Source organism: Caretta caretta, chromosome 8 (genome assembly GCF_965140235.1).
Source record: "Caretta caretta isolate rCarCar2 chromosome 8, rCarCar1.hap1, whole genome shotgun sequence".
In the NCBI taxonomy this organism is placed as follows: domain Eukaryota; kingdom Metazoa; phylum Chordata; order Testudines; family Cheloniidae; genus Caretta; species Caretta caretta.
The window spans coordinates 71,547,978-71,570,641 of record NC_134213.1 but is presented as its reverse complement, the minus strand read 5'-3'; the positions used below and the strand labels follow the sequence as shown (position 1 = coordinate 71,570,641).

Below are 22,664 nucleotides of genomic sequence, written 5' to 3'. Positions count from 1 at the left end.
TTTGATCTAAATGTTTCTAACCACGTGTAAGGTTCAGATTTCAAAGGTCAGATTTCAAAGGTCAAAGAGCTATTGTCAGGTGCCCAGAGTAAAAGGCCCTTACTTGTATTAGCATACCATCACTCAGGATCCAGATCTCTATGTATCCTCTGATAACTCACCTAAATGTATGCAGTGTTGTTGTAGCTCCCCTAAATGGCTTTTTTACGCCATCAAACCATGACTCCTTGCCTGCATTATTAATTGTGCCTACCTGACTATATAATCTACCTAGCTGTTTAGAAGGAAGCTGAAGATCTTTATGACCCTTTTAGAACAGTATAGGCTAGAGGGCATAACCCTGGTGTCCTGGACAATGATAGGTTTCAGAGTAGTAGCTGTTAGCCTTTATCCACAAAAAGAAAAGGAGGACTTGTGGCACCTTAGAGACTAACAAATTTATGTGAGCATAAGCTTTCGTGAGCTACAGCTTATGCTCAAATAAATTTGTTAGTCTCTAAGGTGCCACAAGTACTCCTTTTCTTTCTTCTGGCCAATGATGTCTTTCTCAATTGTAGGTTCTGTCCAAAGGCTATTTGTGAACTTTCACTGAACAAATGACTGTCTAATGATGGCAGTGTTTGCTTTCAGACACTGCACTGCTGGAATCTAACTCATTAGTTTGTAAAGTGATTTGAAGCAACTCAAGTATGAAGGTTCTGTTCTATGGAGAGTGCCCTGAGACACCACTTCTGTTTCACTGTACTTTAGATAAATACTGAAATTCTTTTAAAACTAGTTTCAAATAAGTAAATCAAATGCCTATTTCTTGAAATAGTAAATCCCATATTAAATGTGCCTAAGTGTGATGGGGTGTATTCCTGAAAGGGTACATGAGGTCAGGCAGGCCTAATTAACCAATTAAGCAGCCAGCTGGGGAGAGATATAGGCTACAAGGAGGCCACTAATTAGAAACAGGCTGAGCTGCACAAGAACAGACAGTGCCTGTATAAAGCCCAGGAGCCACCAGTAGTGGGAGTTTTAGGAGAGGAGTCTGCCTCTTTTTCTTAAGAGGTAGGTGAGTGGAATAACAAACCTAAAAAGGAAGGGGAGCTAGTTATGTAGGAAGATACCCAGGTGAATAGCAGCAAATGCTAAGATAGTACAGGCTTGGGATCCAGGGTAGGAACCCAGTGTAAAGGATGGGTCTGTGTTCCCCCTACCAGCCCCTGGGTAGTGGCACAGGGCATTGGAGATATCAGCCAGGCAGCTGCTCTGGAAGGACTGTGGTATCTCTGGAATGGAGGAACTTAGTGACCTGGCCAAAGGACCAAGACATTACACAGTCTTCATCTGAGAGGAAGCCATGAGACAGGAGGCTGATCAGGAGAATGAAAATGACATAGCAAATGTGGCTCAGGTGACTTTATTTGTTATGTACACATGACAAAATCTGCCATAGCATACAACCCTCTGTCTCACATACACAGGTACATGAGAGAGAGAGCGTGAGAGCGAGCAATGGGATTTAGCTTATACACTTCAAAAGCTACCATATCAATGTGCTGTAATTAAAAGATCAGCCTAGTTAGCTAAATTTTTCACCATTTTAGACTACCCTATATTAATATAAAGCTTAATTTTTATTTTCCCTTTATTTTGTATGCTAAATAAGCTTGATTTCTTTAGGATTGGAAGTGTTTACTGCAATGCTAAGGGATAATCACAGCAGAGATTAACAGTGAAGGTACTATGTTCTAGGTGCTCAATAAAGGCAAAGGAAACTTTGAGACCCTTGCCCCCCAAAATGTTGTAAACTAGTCAGGGTGTGTGTGTGTGTGTGTGTGTGTGTGGCATGCAGAAGCCGCTATGGTTGACACCAGGAGAAACACTAGATATGTTGGTTGGCAAAGTATGTTGAAAGACTACATCCTGTAGATGCTGTGAAAGGTTTCAAGGGAATATGTCTTAACACCGATTAACTAGTAGCATGTATCAAAATAAGTCAAATTACATGCAATGTGAGTCTACATCAACCTCTACATAGACTCCACAAAAGGATTTCATTTTCGCCTAATTCTCATGGTAACCTGGACACTGAAGGCCAAATAATGTCTTTAGATACAAGCGTGCAAGGGAGATTTTCTAATAGCCCAAGGCAGTGGCTCTCAACTGGGAGTATGTATAGTTTTACAACAGGCTACATAAAAAGCACTAGCGAAGTCACTAAAACTAAAATTTCATGTTGACAATGACTTGTCTATACTGCTTGATATACTACACAGTGAAATATAAGTACAATATTTATATTCCTATTTATAATATGATAAATGGAAAAAGTAAGCAAGTTTTCAGTAACAAGTGCTGAGACACTTTTGCATTTTTATGTCTGATTTTGTAAGAAAGTAGTTTTTAAGTGAGGAGTGTTGTATGCAGGACAAATTAGACTCCTGAGAGGGGTACAGTAATCTGAAAAGGTTGAGAGCCACTGGCCTAAGGGATTTAGGAGAACAAATCCTGTAGATTTATTAATTTGTATTATTACAACACCTAAGAGCCCTAATCATGCATCAGGATCCCACTGTACTAGATATCATACAAACCCAAACAGAGTTCCTTCCCTAAAGATCAGAAAATTGCAAATATAAGATGAGATACAGACTACTGGGGGTACACAGAGAAAAAAGAGACCGTATTCGTTGGCAGGATTGTGGACTCAATACTCCAGCATCATAACAGTTGTGGGCATCATGGTAAAGGAGTTTTAAGGAGGGATCTGAAAGAGAACAATAAAGTGGTTTTACAGATGGTTACAGGGAGTACCTCCCAAACATGAAACACAGCGGGAGAGAGAGCACAAATGCTTGTTTGAAAATTTAATAAGTAGGTGATGGAGAATTGCATCATGAGCCAATCAGAAACATAAGTCAACCTCTCTATATTGAAGGACTGATGATAGGTAGGATGGGGATAGGTCAAAAATGTTTGATATGGTAGAGAAGAGGGAGCCAGTGGACAGATGCAGACAGGGGTGTGATATGGTCAAAGCAATCGCTCAGAAGAATGATCTTTGCAGAAGCATTCTGAATGTGTATGAGCAGGGGAAGATTATATTTATCAAGACCAGAGGGAAAGATGTTGCAGTAATCAAGACACAAGCTGATGAGAGCCTGAACAAGAGCTTTAGCTGTGTCGATGGATAGGAAATCTTCTTCTCTTACAGATGCAATACAAAAAGAATCTGCACATAGGCGCCGACTTCCATTGGCGCCGGTGGGTGCTCGACCGCTCCCCCCCCAGCCCCACCCTGACCCCACCCTGCCTGGACCCCTCCTGCTCCCATTCCAACCCCTTCCCCAAATCCCTGCCCTGGCCCCACCTCTTCCCCTGAGTGTGCTATGTTCCCGCTCCTCCCCCCTCCCTTCTGGAGCTTGCTACAGCTGTTTGGTGGTGGCAAGTGCTGGGAGGCAGGCTGAGGAGCGGGGACGCGGCATGCTCAGGGGAGGAGGTGGAGGAGGAGATGAGGTGTGGTGGGGCAGGGAGCTTGACTGCTGGTGGGTGCAGAGCACCCGCTAATTTTTCCCTGTGGGTGCTCCAGCACCCGAGCACCCACGGAGTCGGCACCTATTGTTGGATCATATTAAAGAAGTTCTGTATTAAAATCACAGATGAGGTTAATTCCCCATAGTTTAAATTCCAGGGTATTACTAATTAAGAGGTCTCTTGGTTTTTGGTACTGTTTCTCTCCCTCTATGTGTGAAACTTGCAAACTGCTAATTGTGTTAGTACATTCTAAGACAGAGTCTGTTCTCAAAGCAATTCTTTGTAACAACAACTACTCACACAGAGAGAGACTCAAAGCAATACTCTGTAACAATAGAAACAGCACCCAGAGACTCCCCGCCCTTTTGTTGTATTCATCTCGCTTTGTTAACATTTGTGATTAAAATAGAGATAGAGGATGTATGTGGATGGATGCTTGGTGTGGATAATAACTGAATGATCAGGGAGGTGCCAGCCTAAGAATCCAGTGTCCATCGGCTGAAGAAGGCGTCAAGTGGAAATAACCAGAGGACCCCCGGAGGGCAGACTGGAATCCACCCAACAGCCTCAAGAATGGGAGAACCAAAGAACAAGATAACATCTAGCAGCACGGAGCCGTCAAGAATGTGCCATCTGCTGATTGATTCAGCAACAGCATGATGAAGCAATTGCCATAGACTGGCATAGGAACAAATTCCTATAAAAATGGACTCTGGAAAGTGAGAACTTTGGGGTCTGATTCAGCAAACCAACTTCCAGGAGCATCAGATGAGTATCTGACAAGGCCCTGCTCCCTCCTCATGTCCAGCCCACCTGACCAGTGGCTTGGCATGAGCAACTCTAAGGCTGGTAACTATGATAACAACCATGCAGAACCTCTGTGTCTGTGTGTGTTTTTGTATGAATGAATGTGTGAATAAATATGAGATTGAATGAAATGTTATAGCTATAACTAACTGCTTACTATGATTCTTTCTGTATTCACAATAAATGTGGTATTTTGCCTTTTTCCCTTTAATAAGATCCTGCTGGTTTTTATTTTATTGGTATAACACTATGAATCTGCAAGAGTTAGACATAGTCTGGATATGAGAACTTGCAGACAGGTCCGTGCCAAAGAGGACACCTAGGTTATGGGCCTGAGTGACAGTCATGATGAGGTAGCGGGGAGGTTGCGGGGGGGGGATATTTGGTGAGAGTGCTGTTTTAGCCACATTGAACTTCAACTATTAGACATGCTCTGGGAGATGTCAGAGAGGTCAAGATTTATAGTCCTAAACCCCGTACAGGCTTGGAAAAATCTTCCCCAGCAATTCCTGTTGACTTCTAATGTGACAAAAGGTGTACCCAAGGGAAGAATCTGGTTCTGTATTATTCATGTAAGATTACAATCACTGGAATCTTGCATTAAGTAACTCCCACTTTATATTTGGATTTTATTTTAAATGTATTACGGATGTGGACTATGGGGGCCAATCTTGCAAAATGGATTTTGGAATTTGAGGGTGGTCATCACCTTTCAGAAGATGCTTGTCATTTTGCAGAATCAGACCCACAATGACTTTTGCTGTATGTCCAGTAATGGCTAGCTGCTTTGCCTTCTCTCATTCACTGAAAATGTGCTAGATGAACAGGGTAGTTTCTCCGTCAGTATATCTTTCCAGATGCTGTATTACTAAGATTTTTTCAATTTGAAAAATGTGTTTGAAATCATAGAATATCAGGGTTAGAAGGGATCTCGGGAGGTCATCTAGTCCAACCCCCTGCTCAAAGAAGGACCAATCCCCAAATAAATCATCCCAGCCAGGGCTTTGTCAATCCTGACCTTAAAAACCTCTAAGAAAGGAGATTCCACCACAAATGTTACCTGCTTATGTCTTAATCTTTTTTAGGATTCAAAATGTTTCTCCTATCCTCTTGCATGAATTCCTTCTGCTCTTTTAGGGGTGCTTATGAATGGAAAAAAGTTGCTCTAATAGTGGTTTTATAAATTAATAAAATCTTTAAAATACATTCATAATTTAAAAGCTTTTTAAGAGACTTTAAAAAAAAAGGAAAAAATATTAAATATGGTGTACAAACTCAGGAGTCTTTGTGAACTTTAGGAGAAAAGTTAAAAGATAAATATATTTAACTAATAGGATACCAGTTTTTAGTTTGTTACAAAAATAAACATTTGAATAATGGAATTAAAAATGTGAATGAATTCTAAAAATATGCTTATTTACACTCTCTCTCCCAACAGAGAAACCTTTACTTTCCTGTATTGGTGAAAGCATGCATACACCACTCTAACTGCTTTAATTACTACAAGAACAGTTGATTGTTCTGCTGCTTTGTGTGTCTGTGAGGTACACAGTGACTGTAGAAGAAGAGGAAGAAACCTTTCAACAAATATCTAAATTTTCTACTCTCACTAGCTTTTTTCTTATTGCTCACTTCACTCAGCAATATGCTGCCTGTGCAAACATAAAAAGCATTAAACAGTCAGACAGGGACTGTAAATTGAGAAGTAGGATTTTTTTATAGTACTAGGCAATGAAAATAGACTGACCTTCCCTAGCTGCAAGATTGACCTTTTTGGTGGTGTCAGTTAATGATGGATCAGTGGTGAGATGCTTGTAGCAACTGTTCTGACTATTTTGTTGTTGCAATATTAGGCTGCTAAGGCAGTGGTCAGAGAGGCTAGGTGACCATATTTCAGATTACAGTATTCTTCATAAGAAAACCAAGAAACTGAAGAGATAGACAGATCATAATACTGTAGAGTAATTGCCTTCACAGAAGAAGAGTTGTGCAGTTTCCAAAGGAAAGACTATGTATTGTACATGTAATAGACATTTTAAGGTTTCTTTCCTTCCTTACTTTTTGGCTCAATATTTATCCTTATACTTTAATCTTATTCATTGGTGGTATATACACCAGCTGACATATCACCTTTTTACGGTAGAGTATAGCAGAAGAATTAGAACCTATGGATGGTTTTGTCCACTGGAAGCATGGCGCACTGTGACTATTTACCACAGCTTCTTTCCACTGTCATCTTATCTGTATGTATTGTATAATGCCCCTTTTTCTGCTGAAAGAGCTTGTGGAGAACTGGTGGTGCACAGACCATTGAATGATTAGGCCCTTGGTAAGAGACAACTCTGTGTCATGTGGTTTTGAAACAGGTTTAAAAAAAACTGTCAATTTAAATGTGTCCATTTTGCTATTACAACGGACAGATAATATTACCAGAAACGTTTCTTTAATCACATCTCCTCCATAATCTGTGGTGAGTGCATTAATTAGCATATTATGCTTATACCTAGAACGATATGTTAAATTCAGTGCCACCGTAGCAGTTAGCAGTGAAGTATTCCTTCGAAAAACTGAACAACAGTAAAACTACCTGCCCCCGATCTCTGACAGCTGTTAGGGTACAGGGGGCTTGGAGGGAATTACGCAGGGTGGAAGAAGACAGAAGCGTGGAATGGGTACAGCGGCTAGGGCAGGCAGATGACTAGAACTGTAGGGTTGGGGTAACTTCTCCTGGAGCGGTGAGTGGAAGCTGAAGGGCCCTGGCTTGACCTGTGAGCTCTCCTCCCTGCCGAACTGCTGGGCGCTGTCAGGACCGCCACAGGCCTTTGCTTTTAAATAAATACAGTAGCTGAGTGCGCAGCCTTTAAAATTCTCCCTTGCAAATGCCAGCAGCGCTCCAGCCACCCCTGCCCCGCGCAACCCCCTCTCCTCCAGCCGCTGCTCCGGGCCTCTCGCGGGAGCTCCGCCGCCCCCTCGCCCAGTCAGCGTCAGGCCGCGGCGGAACCAATACAGTTGTCGCGAGGCGGGCGGCGCTGGGCGGCGCGTGCCGCTGCCGGGGAGGTGAATATCCGCCCGGCCCGTAGCCGCCGGAGAAGCCCCTGGTGCCTCTACCTGGCCAGGCTCTTGGCGCGGAGCAGCCGCCGTGAGTAGCCCCGCGCCCGGCAGCTATTTATATAGCCCCTGGGGTGGGACGCGCTGCAGGCTGCGCCCCCGCCCCCGCGGGCCCAGGGCGCATTGTTCGGGGAGACTGACAGGCGCAGCCGCCCCTCCGCCTGCGCGTCGCCCGGCCGCCGCTGTCTGCCTGCGGCTCGGCCCTGCGCGGCGGGACTGGACTCCCAGCTCCCGGGGCTGCCTCCCCGCGGGCGCTCTGCAGGCTGGGGCAATGTAAGTCTGGCTCCCGCGGGGCTGGGACTCCTTCCTGTTTTCCTGGCTGTTGACTTGTGGGGGGGTTGTTTGTTTTTGTAGGGGTCGCGCCTGTATTTCCGACACTAAGTGTCCCCCCTTGAAAGAGGGCAAGTCGCCAGGCAGCAAAAATGCCCCCCAGTAACCAGATTCGGGTTCTGCTTCTCAGCGCCATGGAAAAGCTGGAGAAGACCCTCTTCAGGCTTGAGCAAGGTCAGTGCTGACATGTAACGGGGCTGCTCTGCGCAGCGCTGGTTCATAACTGAAGCGAGAGTCTAGGCAGAGGGTAGGTAAGAGACCACTGAAATTCATTCATTAAAACGATCGTGGAGAGCTGTTGTTTTTTCCCTCACCCATCATCTCTCTCACACACTCACAGTGTGTTCAGGTTAGTTGCTGTCCTCTGCTATGGTAGTGCTCTTTTTATGTTGTTGATTGTTTGTATGGTGATAGCTTTAGTGACCACAACTATGGATCAATGTGGGTTATAAAACACTTTCAGGCCCAAAGGCAAATTGTATAAAAAAAGCAAAATCACTATTCCAGTTAAATATGAGCCTAGTTTAAGATAGTACCTGAAGGATGGTATAACTATAGCACTCCCATATCCATTGCTGCTTCAGTCCTTGTCTTTGCTATTTATAAAACTCTTTGCAATCCAACTTTTTTTGTGTAGTACTAAATCTGTTATGTACAAATCCCATATCTTAGTCGTAGGTATATGAACTATATTGATGTTGTCAGTACTTTTTTTGGGTTACAGGTAAGATTTGGAAAAACACGTTTGTGTGCTAAATGTATTTCAGCAATGCTGTAATTTGCAATTATTTCTCATGTTCGTAAATACTTGGAACTATTTTTATTTTTAAGTATACCCATCAACCTGTTAGTGAAAGGTATATTTGGACCAGTATCCTCTTGGTCAGCAATCTCAGCCCATAAACTGTTCAAGATGAAAATGTTATCTGATATCTTTATTCTTTCTTGCATACATTTTTTTTTAAGGGGCAACCGTAAAAGTTTTAACTTTCACCAGGAAGATTTAAAAAATATTGTCCAAGAATGGTTGATTTATGAATTTACGGTACTTTCAAAATACTTTCAGAACAGCCCAACCTTTTTTACCCTTCTCTAAAACTAGAAGTCTGCTTAAATACTTTGATTTCAGAATTTGCTGAATGATTAGTATGTGAATTTACCAGAAACTTTTATCATTAACGAACAAAGTGCAGAGTCAGTTCTGACCTCCTTATTAACTTTTCTTCAGGCTATGTAAGCTTTGTTTGGAGGCTGCTAAATATTTGAAAACCATACATTTCAAATTGCCTAAATTGATAGCTACTCTCTCCCTCAACTAGCTAATTTAGGCAAAGCATTCCTGGTATCAGTACTGTTACTATAGGGAATAAGATATCTAAGGCATATAACCCTGTAGCCTGATCTAATTTTAGCAGACTCAATAAGGAAATGTCAAGACTATAGTGGGGAGAAATTGCCTGAACTTTTTGAGGGCACGTCTTCACTAGCAATGTTAAAGCACTGCCGTGGCAGCTCTCCCAGCACTATAAAAAACCACCTCTATGAGGGGAATAGCTACCAGTGCTGCGAGCGTGGCTCTTAGTGCTGGTGCACTGTCTACAGCGGCACTTTACTGCACTGAAACTTGCAGCGCTCAGGGGCGTGTTTTTCCACACCCCTGAGCAAGAAAGTTGCAGCACTGTAAAATGCCAGTGTAGACAAGCCCTAAGAGTGATTTTTTTTGCGTGCAATTTTTGCAACCAAGTTAGCTAGGTTTTTAATTGATAGGTACCCAAATCCTGAAACTTTTTTTAAGCCTTTGCACTATTATGTGCTTGGAGGGTGGGGTTTTTTTTCTCTTTTATGTTTAGTGGATGATAGGGTAAGTAACGTACTATAAACTTCATTGGCATGGGCTATTTAAATGTCTTTGGATAGCTGGAATCTGATATTTGGTCGTGCTAGCACAATTCCATTCGTTGAGCAACTTTTTTATTCAATCGGGATAGCGTATTCAGCTGTTTAACTTTTTTACATGTTACAGCACAATTTTAAACTCTTTTTCTAATACATGGTTGGTTTATCTATTCTTTAGACTACATGTAGAACTTCCTTACTAGGAAGACAAGACAACCAAGAATATTTTGCTTTTTAACTGAAGAATGGGTAAAAAAGTCATGGATTCCAAGATTCTGATCCTGCAATTGACTGTCCATGGAAGTCACTGTGGCCCTGCAGGGTGCATGGCTGTGTGTGGGTGTAGGCAGTTGCAAGGTTGAGGCCTCAATCAGTAATGGTTGTTGCCTTGCAAGCGCTTAAGTATCTGTGCAATTTTACTCACGTGAGCAGACCAGGCTTTTAAGGCCCTGATACTACAATCCGATTCATTCAGGCACATACTTGCAGTGAGACCTGTTGGCTTAAATGAAATTCCATGTGGACAGGTGTTCACCTGAGTGGATTAGATTTTAGGATTGGGGGACACGTTTCCGTTTTAGGGTATTAAGGCGTCAATCTTGCAGTTTACAATTTGTGGATGAGCGCTGCACCCAGGCAGAGTCCCATGGAAGTCAGTGGGGTCCATGCAAATATAGTTGTCCAAGCTGTAAATTGCAGGAGTGGGGCCTCAGTCTGTAACTTCATTTATATCTTCAAAAAATGTAAAGGTTTTTGGATTTGTTTAATTGAACATTCCATGAAATGTAAAAATACCTAAAGTAAAATATTTTCATTTTCAAGTTTGGTCTTCTGTTTTTCACAAATACCTATCTTCCCAATTCAATTAAATTTAAAAAAATGAGTGTCCACTTAGAACCTCGTCAGTTTAAAAAAAAAAATGATAGAAAGTAAATTCAGGTGCTACATATTCCCAAGTTCCTGTGCCAGTGTATGTGGTTTGAGAGTCATATTTTCCTGTTGTGCTTTTATTTTTGAGAATTATTTTCTTTCTCTGTTGCTATGGGTATGTCTTCACTACCCGCCGGATCGGTGGGCAGCGATCGATCCAGCGGGGATCGATTTATCGCATCTAGTTTAGACGTGATAAATCGATCTGCGAGCGCTCTCCCATCTACTCCTGTACTCAAGCGCCGCGAGAGGCGCAGGCAGAGTCAACAGGGGGTGCGACAGCCGTCGACTCACCGCGGTGAAGACACCACGGTAAGTCAATCTAAGTACGTCGACTTCAGCTACGTTATTAACTTAGCTGAAGTTGCGTAACTTAGATCGATTTCCCCTCTCCCCCCGCCCCATGTAGACCAGGGCTATGTGAAAGATTCACATAAATATGAGAAACTGACTAGACAGCAAATGTTTCCAAGTGCACAAAGAGAAACAGACTAGAGAAAAATAGCATTCTTCCCCACTGTGTCAACTATAGTGTCATTTATAGTCTTTTCCCCCCCATGTGTTAATTATAGTGATATAGTAATTGGGTGTTACACATAACAAAAATAGGTAAAATATGGGTTTTAAGTTGACATTTAAATTAAATAAAAAATGTGTACCATCTCTATATATTATGTATTAAAAATGAGGTGACTGTTTAGATAGTAATACTCCTGTCACCTCACAATTCTTCTAAAACTGCAATAAATAACTTTTTCCAGGCATTTTTAGTTACTGTATTGTATTTGAACAGAAATAGAAATAAAGTGCTCTGAAGAGGGATACATAATTAGTTTCCCATTTCCTATTTTAGGGTTCTGGTTGGTTTTGAATGGTAACACTAGCAGAGAAGTAGAAATAATTATTATAGCATCATTATGTGTTGATGAGAAATGCCAGTAAAATAAAAACATTCTCTTAACTTTACACCCAATATACCTATTTAGAATTACAGTACAGTACATCTATTAACTTAAAATCTTCATATTGTAAATCACAATAATAAACCAAAGATTTAGTCTTTAATTTTAATAAATGAGATTATTTTTTTAAACCCATTCTCTTTTCTGTTGAGGTTTTGAACTGCAATTCCGACTGGGCCCAACATTACAAGGCAAGCATGTTACAGTGTACACTAATTACCCAGCTTCTGGAGAATTATTCAATCGCCGCAAGTTCAGGGCACTATCATGGCACAACCCAACAGGAAGAGAAGATGATTCTGACAAATATTGTAAACTGGATCTCCAAATTTCTGGATCATACCAGTATTATTTCAGTCATGAGTAAGTGGAACTTCTTACATATGAAAAACTGCAGTCTTCCCCTCACTACTCCATGTATCTCAGTCTTGACCTAGAAGGATAACTATGAGGTGTAAGATGATAATTCAGTTTCCATTTCAGTGCAGTCATTGGCTTCTGCAGAGGACTGCCCACAAAGGCTGCAAGATGTGGTTTTTGATGCTGCAGTGTTTTGGGGAGTACTCAGAACAAATTTAATCTTCTATTTGTTTATGAATTTTGGAAAGGCAATCCATGCCTGCAAGGTGTCAAAGTCATCAGCATTCTAATGGTAATTAATTAATAGACTTGGAAGGTTGTGAGAGATCAGACATTAAAATAAGTAGTCTTTCTTGCATATCTTCATGTTTTGTTCCACTCAGTTCTGACATATAGCTGCTACCAGAGCTAGAAACCATTATGTTCAAAACCTATGTAATAACCCATTCATCTCTAACTCTTCAGTGATTTTTTTTTTGCGGTCTTGAGACAGTGTAAGAATAAAAGTAAGATGGTAATAAGAATTCAGTTTTTTTATAAAGTCTAATGCAATCAATCAATCTGTAGTGTATTGTACCTCACCTATTACCATTGTTTAAGAGCTGATAGTTTTGGGACCATTGTGGCTGATCGGGACCATAAAAATCTTCCGGGTTCTCAGCCTGGACCAGTGATCAGAGGAAAAATGTTGATCCCAGTTTATAATTTTCACCATCAGCAATACTTCCTCTAGTAGTTATCTCATCGTGGTTATGAGGATACTCGTGTTCATTCTATTAAAAAATTGCTTAGTAGAGGAATTTCTTGTAGATTATAGTCAGAGTACCTACAAAAACAATGGTGGCTGTTCTGATACATGATTTTTAAAGTTTTATAATAAAACTTGCATTCTTACTTTTTTCCCATTTAATCATTAGCCTTGGTGTTACACAAGAATAAGACTCGGGCACAGTTCTTCAAGGTGCTGAATTAAATCAATGTGGGGGTTAAGAATACTCAGCAACTCATAGGTTCAGTCACTGTTTTTTGACCCCAATTCTTCACTTCAGTCCGTGCAGGCTGATTCGCATATCTGCACAAAGCCCCATTGAAATCCATGGGACTTCAAACAGTCCTAAAGGTCTACTTGCATGGATCCAACTGCAGGACTGAGGTCTTTTGTATGTTCTTTCTCCAGAAAAAGGCCTTGTTGTAAATTTCACAGGTAGAACATGAAGTAAATTTGAGTCTAAATGCATCCATAAATTGGGGAAATGGTGGGAACAACTCTGAGTTTGAAAGATCGATAACTGTTTTGTGGCTAAAATGGAATGATTTTAAACTACCAGATTATAGATTGGCTTCTGGTGTTAGAAATGGCTGGTGCAATGGGCATTTGCTTTTCCAGTGGTTAATAGACTCAATTTATTCTAGAAATGAGAAAAGTGGTGGAGGTTACATAGTTGTGGACCCTATTTTGCGTGTTGGAGCTGATAATCATGTATTGCATTTGGACTGTGTTACGCTCCAGACATTCCTAGCTAAGTGTCTGGGACCATTTGAGGAATGGGAAGATCGTCTTAAAGTTGCAAAAGAATCAGGTAATAACCACATACTCTGTAAAGGTCATTTTTTAAGGGACACGGCTTACATTTATACTGGTTAAGTTCTACTGGTATGTGTTACACCGTTCATATATCTTTTTTTAGTTTGCAGTTTAAGTTATGAAAATAGTTATGAAACTGAATTCAATGCTAAACATATAATAGAGCAAACCAGTCTGATTAGTAAAATATTTGCTTTGAAAGACAAGTATTTGGGAATCACCTTTAAAAATGTGATATAAATTTTTAGATTGTTTTTGTTTCACATAGATGTGAAGCTTTGTAGACTTGATTGAAATGGGGGACAGGAGATGGGGATAGAGAATGGTTTAAATCTTACCCTAAAACTTCTCTTAGTTATTTGAAAAGTTTTGTTTTCAGTATATACTGTGATAAATGGTATAATCATAGAATTTCCTCATCTTCATTGTAACATTTTTCTTGTATTAACAAATGGTTTCCTTGTCATTTTTGTAGGTTACAACATGATTCATTTTACACCATTGCAAAAACTTGGATTATCTAGATCATGCTACTCTCTGGCTGATCAGTTAGAAGTAAATCCTGACTTTTCAAGCCCAAACAAAAAATGTACTTGGAGCAGTGTAGGAAACCTAGTGGAAAAAATGAAAAATGAATGGAATATGCTTTGTATAACAGATGTAGTCTACAATCATACTGGTATGATTTTTGTTACACTATCTTGATGCTTTCTGTTGCCAACTCAGTAATGCTGTCAAAGCTAATCTGGTTATTCCACTAGTCCATTTTTTTGTTTCCTGAATAGACCTTTTAAAAGGCTTTTTAAGGAACTTCTTCTTCTTTATCTGCCTTCTGAACCCTTTAAGTCTAAGGCATCTCTTGTGTCTGTCAGGGAGAGTTGTCTATTAAGATGGCAAAATGAGAATTCTTTATCTGTGCTTAAAGCACCAAAAATTTTTGGAACTTCTGATTCTTTCAGATGTTGGAGTGCTATTTACTTAGACATCAAAGATGCTTTTAAAATCCATTTCTTTGACTCAATGAGCAATGATTAACAAAAACAGATTAGGAATAAGATGGTTATTTAAAAGAGTAAGATGAATTCTATCATATACATTCTCCCAGATCCCATGAAAGACTGTACATTTCCACAATGTACCAAGGAAAACCCTTTCCCCACACACCCACTCCTGTGCCCGTTTCCAAAGGTCATGTGTGTCCTTGGTACCAACTCTATATATTTTATTTTTTGTAGGAGTCTAATATCTAAATACAGTTCAGTATGTAATATTTCTATGGTACCATTAGTTTGGCCTATGGTATTTTTATAGCTAAATAATAGATGGTCCCTACTTCAATGGCTGTAAAATGAAAGAGCTGAAGCCTGCAAACTCTTAGTCACATGAGTAAGAGCTATTCACATGAACACGTGTTTGGAAAACAGGACCCAAGTTTGGACATAACATAAGTCATAATAGCAAGCAGTGTAGGAGTGGTAGGCCAAGAAGAGGCAAGTGAGGACAGCCATTAAAAACTTTGCTTGGTTAGATATACATGCATTTTAAAAGGTTCCATGATTTTATTTTTTGTTTGCTGCGATAAACTAATATAGGTGAAAAGAAAAGGAGTACTTGTAGCACCTTAGAGACTAACCAGTTTATTTGAGCATGAGCTTTCGTGAGCTACAGCTCACTTCATCACGAAAGCTCATGCTCAAATAAATTGGTTAGTCTCTAAGGTGCTACAAGTACTCCTTTTCTTTTTGCGAATACAGACTAACACGGCTGTTACTCTGAAACCTAATATAGGTGGTGGTTCTTTTTTTATTTAAGTGGTGAAAAAGATTTCAGTTGGAATATTTTAATTCTAAGCCGCTTCTGGGAAGTATCTTAATCATTATTTGACTAATCAAAATAATTTGATAGAATATTTGGCCGTTTGCATATTCAAAAAAAGCTTAGTTTTATGCAGTACTCTCAAACAACTGAATGTCTGATAACGGGTTCAGCAATCAAATGATTAAACATGTTAGTGTCACAATCCTTTCTTTAAATGAAATGTAGCTCTGTGTAAAGCAAACAAAACTTGCAGTTTATTTCTTTTGAGATAGCTAGCCTTGCAGACAACAAACTCCCCTGGCCTCGTCTGGTATTCTTGCTACAATAAGCTTTTTTACAAATATAGATTAAAAGCTTGGGCTCTGAGTCTACAAATTCTCATGCATGTATGTAACTTTACTAACATGAGTAAAGTTATGCTCTTGTGTGTTTGCAGGGCTGGGGCCTTATAATGTCCCCACAACACCAGATGAGAATTTGCTATATTTTAACATCTGTAACTACAGTTCCTGTACCATTCTGTAGCTACCAGCCCTGCTTATCTCTTCTGTCTTCTTTCTCTGCCCAGTGTGTATGTGCATTGCAGTTTAGGGAAATTTCTCCCATTTCCCTATAGCCAGAACTATTTTAATCAGTCTTCAGTAGCACTTAAATTTATGTGGTAAATCAAACTAGTCATCAGAGTCAACACTTATTTGAGATGAAAGGGAAAAAGTCTGAGTGCTATTGTTTTTGTGCATCTGGCTGCACACTCAAAAAGACAACATTGCATTAATTTCTGTTCTGAAACTAATCTTCACAACAGAATGGGCTAGTAAACTTCTTTCTTCCTCTTTTCTTCCTTCCTTCCTTTTTTAAAATGAAGCTAATATTATGGTGAATATATTATTTGCTGAAAATCCCTACATCGGTGAATTTCTCTAATCAGATATACATATATTTTCAGTCTGTTGCATTTCACAAAGCAAGAATAGTTTGTCAAGCATAATGCTGTGTGTCTAGTGTTTCTCCAGAAATAAGTTTCTCTCACTAAATTCCAATTATTGAGAGGATTAATCTTCAAAGCAATTCCTTTATCACAATGATTAGAAATATTTTCATCTCCTCTCTGTAGGCTAGAAAGGCAGTTTCTCAGAATCAAGTGAAAAGTTGTCGTTTTGCTGCCTTATATTTTGTTGGAAGGAATCAATCAACCATTTCTGAGGCCAAAGGAGAAGTCTTTCTTAGAAGCATCTATATGCTTTTTGCTCATCTACGCAGAATAGGATAACTTTGCTTTTTAAAGAAAAAAAATATTTTTCATACAGATGTCTGAGATAGCATATGCATGTTGAATAATTCCCCATACAAAATATTTACAAGTGAAGCTTTTAAAAGCCCAAGGTAATGTTGCTTTGTTCCTTTCAGTTGAGCAGGCTGCTTTTAGTTGTGGATGGCAGAGTTCCATATTTATAAAGGTCGAACAGTCAAAGCCAAATTCTAAATGATATTGAGCTGCAATGTTAGAGGTCACTTTGAACAAGAGAGACCTATACATACTATAGGGTGAGCAGCAGTGCTGTTTCTTTTCCTTTGATATAAAAAGATCCCCCTCCATTCCCCCACAAAAAACCTCAACAAATCCCCCAAAACATTCGGTAGTTTTTACTAATCAGCCCATGTTTGTGGTTCCATTGTGATATAGGGGATTTTTGACTCTTTCTTAATATTTATTCTGCTGTTTTACCAAGGTTAGAAATTACTTGTGGATAGTAACTGACACAATCCTTTTTTCCTCTTTCTTTGAGTTAAGTACCACATTTGCTTTACTTCAGTCTCTCATGGCTCCGCTAAAACAATTCAGTGCTAAGAAAATGCACATCTAAAAGTCGTGTAAGAATTATACAGAGGTGAAACCAATAGTGATGAATGAAATTGCTCCCAGAAAAACCCCATGGAATTTAATAGTGATCATTTTTGTTTGGTTGTTGAGCCATTCTGTAGCAGTTCTAATGCTCTATTATATTACATAGACTAGTTGAAAAGATCCCATGAAAATAATAATTTTCTATTAAACTCTATCTAGGACTTTTCCATGAGGAAAGAGAAATGAAGTAATGGGAGTTAGATGCTTTCTTTTCTTTTCTTTCATATTCCCCCAGTGATTTATAATCTCTTCCACCCTTCAGGGGTACCCACTATTACTACAGGCATAGCCTTATGTATAGTGCAGTGAGTTGCACTCAGTTTCTGTGATCAGGGCTCCTTGATTTCTGTATTGTGTTCATTTTTAATTTTATTTAAAACAAACATCAGTATTTTTCTCTATGCTGCCACAGGAGTGAAGATAAAAGGGGTCTTACATGAACCATCATTCAGCTTGCTGCATGCACCAGAGGGAAGGATGTGCTTATTACTCCGTATCAGGGCTTTGTAATGAAGATCAATGATTTGCCTCCCTTCCCATCACTACATCTGGTCCAGTGGGCTGATCAGTTTATTTACAGCATAGGGTCATATATAAATCCTCCACTCTGGGTTCACCTCTCTTCTACCCTCCCAGGCATCCAAATCACTACTCTGAAAGGTTCTGTTTCTTTGGAACATCTTGTATCTTTAGGCCATTTTTAGCACCATACTTGGTGAGAAATGACATTCTTGACCGTAAACATATTAAGGGACTATTCGGAGAGAAATAATGCCCAGCAACCAGTGTGTGTTGTTTTGCAACAAAAAATGTAAAATTCTCTCTGCTATACTAGAAGTGATACCTGTTTGTCTACTGTCTTTCTATAGTCCTATCAAAGACGTTAGTGGAATGCAAGCTTTCACATGGCCTGATTCTGTATTGGCTGAAGTCAAACCCTTCCATTAGAAAAGGAACTGATTTTACCTCCTGTGCTATCCTAACGTTTTGGTCCTAAGATGTTTGTATAAAAGTTAAATAATTCAACTTGTTTAATTATTCTGTTTTTTTTCTCTTCTTAAATAAGCTGCTAACAGCGAATGGATTAGGGAGCATCCAGAATGTGGTTATAATCTTGTAAATTCTCCGCACCTGAAACCAGCCTGGATCTTAGACAGGGCTCTCTGGCATTTAAGCTGTAGTGTGGCTGAAGGGAAATACAGAGATAAGGGGCTGCCTCCTTCAATTGAAAATGACCATCACCTGAATGTAAGTAAATGAGAAACATAGCATTTCACTTTTGTAATAATAATCAGTGAAACTGGATGAAGAAATGTTCAGTTATCTATACTGTGGGAGTGCCTAAAATGTGCTGATGTTTTTTAAACATATAGGAAGACAGTTCCTGCCCTGAAGAGCTTATTTTTTAATGTCAACATTTAATAGTTTTATAGGACTTGTGTATTGTAAAAGTAACTTTTCTTTCTTTTTTACAGAGTATCCGTAAAATAATTTGGGAGGATATTTATCCCAAGATAAAACTATGGGAATTTTTCCAAGTAGATGTTAACAAAGCTGTGCAGCAATTTAAAATCCTTCTGACTCAAGGTAAAAACATGCCTGTTACACATAAGTAATCCTTATACTTCAGTATGTTTATCTGCTGTTGGGCAAACCTTGTATGTAAACGATAAACACAGTGGGGTAGGGAGGAAAAAACAATGTAGGAAGTCTTAACTTAGATGATGTGTTGAAGGCAGTAGTTTGCCCAGCTCATTCATCTACAAAAAAGTTTTGGTAGAAAAGTAGGATTGAAAAAGTTACTTCATGCTAGACCATGGAAAATTAGATATATAATTCTGCTGAAATATTTTTATTGTAATATGGAGAATATCTAAAATAGTACAACATATGAGACAGGTTAGTAGTAGTTAGTGGACAGTATTGCAAGAAACCCACAGAGTATAGTGGGTTTTGTTTTTGTTGGTGTGGGGGAGGTTTTTGGTGTTCTGTTTGGTTTACCTCTGAGCATGCATTCATCTTGAACACTATCAATTCTGACAAACTTTATTTTTGTATCTTTCATCAGTATGCACAATTGGCAAGTACTTTAAAAACTACTTTATCTAAGAATTGAGCTAAAATCCTGACCCGGCTGAAGTCAATGGGTGTTTTTGCAATTAACTTGAGTAGACCTGGTTTTTCTCCCTTACTGTCTATATTTCAGTTTCTAGGTAAACTGGAACAGCAAAAACTGTATTCTTTGTTTTTAAGATTTATTCTGTGTGGTTTTAAACTTCCACCCTACAACATTTTGTGTTAAATGTTTTTCTTCAGGTAACAGGAAAACTAAATCTGATCCAAACCAACATCTTCAAATAATTCAGGATCCTGAATATAAGCGACTTGGCTGTACTGTAGACATGAATATCGCATTGGCAACATTCATACCACATAGGTACTGTAATATAGGGTTTGTACAAGAGAAACTGAACCTTAACTTTAAACTGAAAAATCTAGTATGGTGGTATGTTCTGGGTGGGGGAGGGAATTAGAATTTTCATTCCTCAATATTTGAGTTACCTTTGATTATAAATATATATATTTTTAAAATTTAGGAGCTTTAGACAGGTGTATAATGATATCTGAACCTAATGGCTTTTAATTGCTCTTTTTCTCTTGTTTAGCAATGGGCCAGCTGCAATACAAGAATGCTGTAACTGGTTTCAAAAGAGAATTGAAGAATTAAATGCTGAGCAGTTTCGGCAAACTAACTACCATCAAGAGCAGGTCTTATTAATGCTGTATTTAAATGTTGAATTCTTGCTTTCTGTTATAAATCATAATTTATTCTATTTTATTGAACTAACATTTATATTAATGTACTTCCAGGCAGTCACTTGTCTTCTGGAGACTGTGGTTTATGAGAGACTGGCTGACCATGGTCCTAAACAGGGTCCTGTTAGCAGAAAATACCCTTTAGTTACCAGGTATTATGCCTTTGTCTTCCTCTCAAAAACCCATTTAAAAATTTTCTTTCTTGGATTGACTAGAACTTCCAGATTTGATGTTACATGCAATATTATAGGCCTGATTCTTATCATCTTTAAGGCCACGTCCTATAAGGAACTGATCACTGACATGAACTTCAGCAGTCCTGCTGAGCACCTTGCAAGATTGGACCTTTACACTGATATAAGTTAGGAGTAACTGCTCCTTAGGTCAGTGGAGTAACAACTGTGTAAGAAGAGAAGAATCAGGCCTTATATCTTAGAAACCAAACTATGTGGAACTTATTTTAATTGAGGAAGTATGAATTTGGAGCTTCAGCTTTACTTCAGCGAGGGTTAGTGTTTCTTTTGTAAACTGCTTGTGTAAGTTGCACTTATGCCTGTGGAGGAGAGACATCTCTGGTGAGGTGAATGCAAAATTCAGTAAAACTAAACTTCAAAATAAAGCTCACCTTTTTATCATAATAACATGGGATGCCTTCCTTATAGTAGTTGGCTTCATGGCTACTCTAATTTTAAGACTAAAATCTTCTGTTTTGAACTACTGGCCTGCAAAATTTCATTTTCACATTCTGAGCTACAGTGTAAGCCTTTGCAACTCTTTCCCTATCTTTCTCCTCCTCCCTTACCCACACAGATGGACAAATGGTCACTTAGTAAGACTAAACACTGATAATGCTTTGTTAGCAACTTTGTTAGCAATGACTGAACTTGATAAGAATTTTGGATAAAATCCTACCCCCAAAAAAGTGATCATCAGATGAGACTATAGAACACAGTATAGTGTTCAGGACTCTATTGAAATCCAAGGGATTTTGCATGGTGTTCATATAGCGCTCATCTTGACGGAGCAGGAAAAATTATACCACGCTGCACTTGCCAGGTCAGCTGCATAGTGGAGTTTTGCAAGGGTGTGAAGTGCAGCCTGAGGGAAATCGGATGCGTAGGGGATCCTTTGTGTGGAGCTGTTAGAATCTCTGCACTAGTGTGGAAGCAGTGCACTACTCAGTAAAGAGGATACGATGACCCAAAATCCCTACTTATTGAGTATAATTTGGAATATGGAATAAAACTTAAATGGAACTATTTATATGCATTAAAATTAAGGATATGCATGAGTGTTTGCAGGATTGGGATCTTAAACCCAGATTTTTGAAAGGTATTCAGGCTTTGCTGTGCTCAGTGATGCAATCCGTAACTGATTTAGGTGTCTAAATCTAATTTTCAAAAGAGAGTTAGGCATTTAGGAGCCTAAATTCCATTGTAGGTGTTTACAGCCATACTTTTAAAAATGTGGGCCTTAGTCTTCAAAATATCACTGAACTATCACATTTCAGCAGCTTATCTTGTCATCCCAAGTTATCCAGCTATGTTGCAAAACAGAAAACGGCCCTTCATTTATGTTCTAGCAATAGCAGATACTTTTTACAATGAATAAAAGCTAGGCAGTCTTGCAACTTATTGGTTGATATAAGGCAGGAGGTATTTCAATTGTCTTCAAAAATTAAGACAAACTAAAATGCACTTTAAAATTAAGTATTTGTGCAATCTCTAGATACTTTACTTACCCATTTAAAGAGATGACCTTGGAAGAGGAAGAATCTCTGATGCATCAGCCTGATAAAGCTTGTCATTTCTTGGCTCATAACGGTTGGGTAATGGGAGACGATCCTCTGAGAAACTTTGCTGAACCAGGTTTGTGAACTGAACTTCAAATCACTTTATAAACAAAGCAAAAAGGGCATTTTTCTGTGTCTATCTCAACACAGTTCCAAATTTTAATTGAAAATTGTGCCAGTATATAGTATTTGTGTTCCAAGTCAGCATGCTAGTGACACTAAAAATACTTCAGGATTTAGAGAGAGAGTCTTTCAATGTAGATAACTTTTCATTCTCTGAGTTCTGTTGACTGTTATCTTTCCATGTTTATAGCAACCACTGGTAGTACCTACTATAGTTTAAGCTGCAAAACACTTCGCTTTCTGAATAAGTAAGAATGGACTTATGCTGTGATCATGATTTTCTGAGACATTCACTTTTTTTAAATGAAATTTTCTATGCTTAGTCTCTACTTGAAGGGATGCAATTTAAGTTTAAATGCATCTTTCCTGGCGTTTGAGTTAGGAGAACTGAACATAATATTTTTCCCTGTTTTTTTTATTCTGACTGCATTTTTCTATATAGATAGCTCAAATACATCTGAACTTTGAGGGCCAGATCCTCAATTTTGCCTTTAAGGTACCCCACGATTGTCTTAAATTCTCAGATCACCTATAGCTTTTATTTTATTTGGGGAAAACTCAGAGCAGTGGAAGTTTTGTCTAGTGTGATGGAGTTTTAATTCCAATTCAGGAACCAAACTGTATCTTCATCTGCACAGCCTGGTCTCTGGTCTTGGATTCTCTTATTCCATACCCCCTCTAGACTGGAAGTTTTGCTAATGACTAAAC

At 39.1% G+C, this 22,664-nt stretch overlaps 1 protein-coding gene across 3 annotated transcripts in view; it reads left to right on the top strand.

Moving 5' to 3' along the window:
* The first annotated feature begins 7,313 nt into the window (after positions 1 to 7,313).
* AGL (amylo-alpha-1,6-glucosidase and 4-alpha-glucanotransferase) overlaps positions 7,314 to 22,664 on the top strand; it is a 57,052-nt gene continuing 41,701 nt past the window's right edge. For 2 of the 3 annotated variants that reach the window (XM_048860445.2, XM_048860446.2), the window contains exons 1-11: positions 7,314 to 7,468; positions 7,792 to 7,941; positions 11,708 to 11,918; positions 13,329 to 13,495; positions 13,976 to 14,179; positions 18,291 to 18,472; positions 18,700 to 18,811; positions 19,541 to 19,661; positions 19,891 to 19,993; positions 20,096 to 20,193; positions 21,770 to 21,909. In XM_048860445.2, the coding sequence (XP_048716402.1) occupies positions 7,860 to 7,941; positions 11,708 to 11,918; positions 13,329 to 13,495; positions 13,976 to 14,179; positions 18,291 to 18,472; positions 18,700 to 18,811; positions 19,541 to 19,661; positions 19,891 to 19,993; positions 20,096 to 20,193; positions 21,770 to 21,909 (1,420 nt within the window). In that variant the 5' untranslated portion in view covers positions 7,314 to 7,468; positions 7,792 to 7,859. Of the gene's footprint in view, positions 7,469 to 7,557; positions 7,711 to 7,791; positions 7,942 to 11,707; positions 11,919 to 13,328; positions 13,496 to 13,975; positions 14,180 to 18,290; positions 18,473 to 18,699; positions 18,812 to 19,540; positions 19,662 to 19,890; positions 19,994 to 20,095; positions 20,194 to 21,769; positions 21,910 to 22,664 lie in introns of those variants that run through there. The other variant, XM_048860447.2, reaches the window with a different exon arrangement.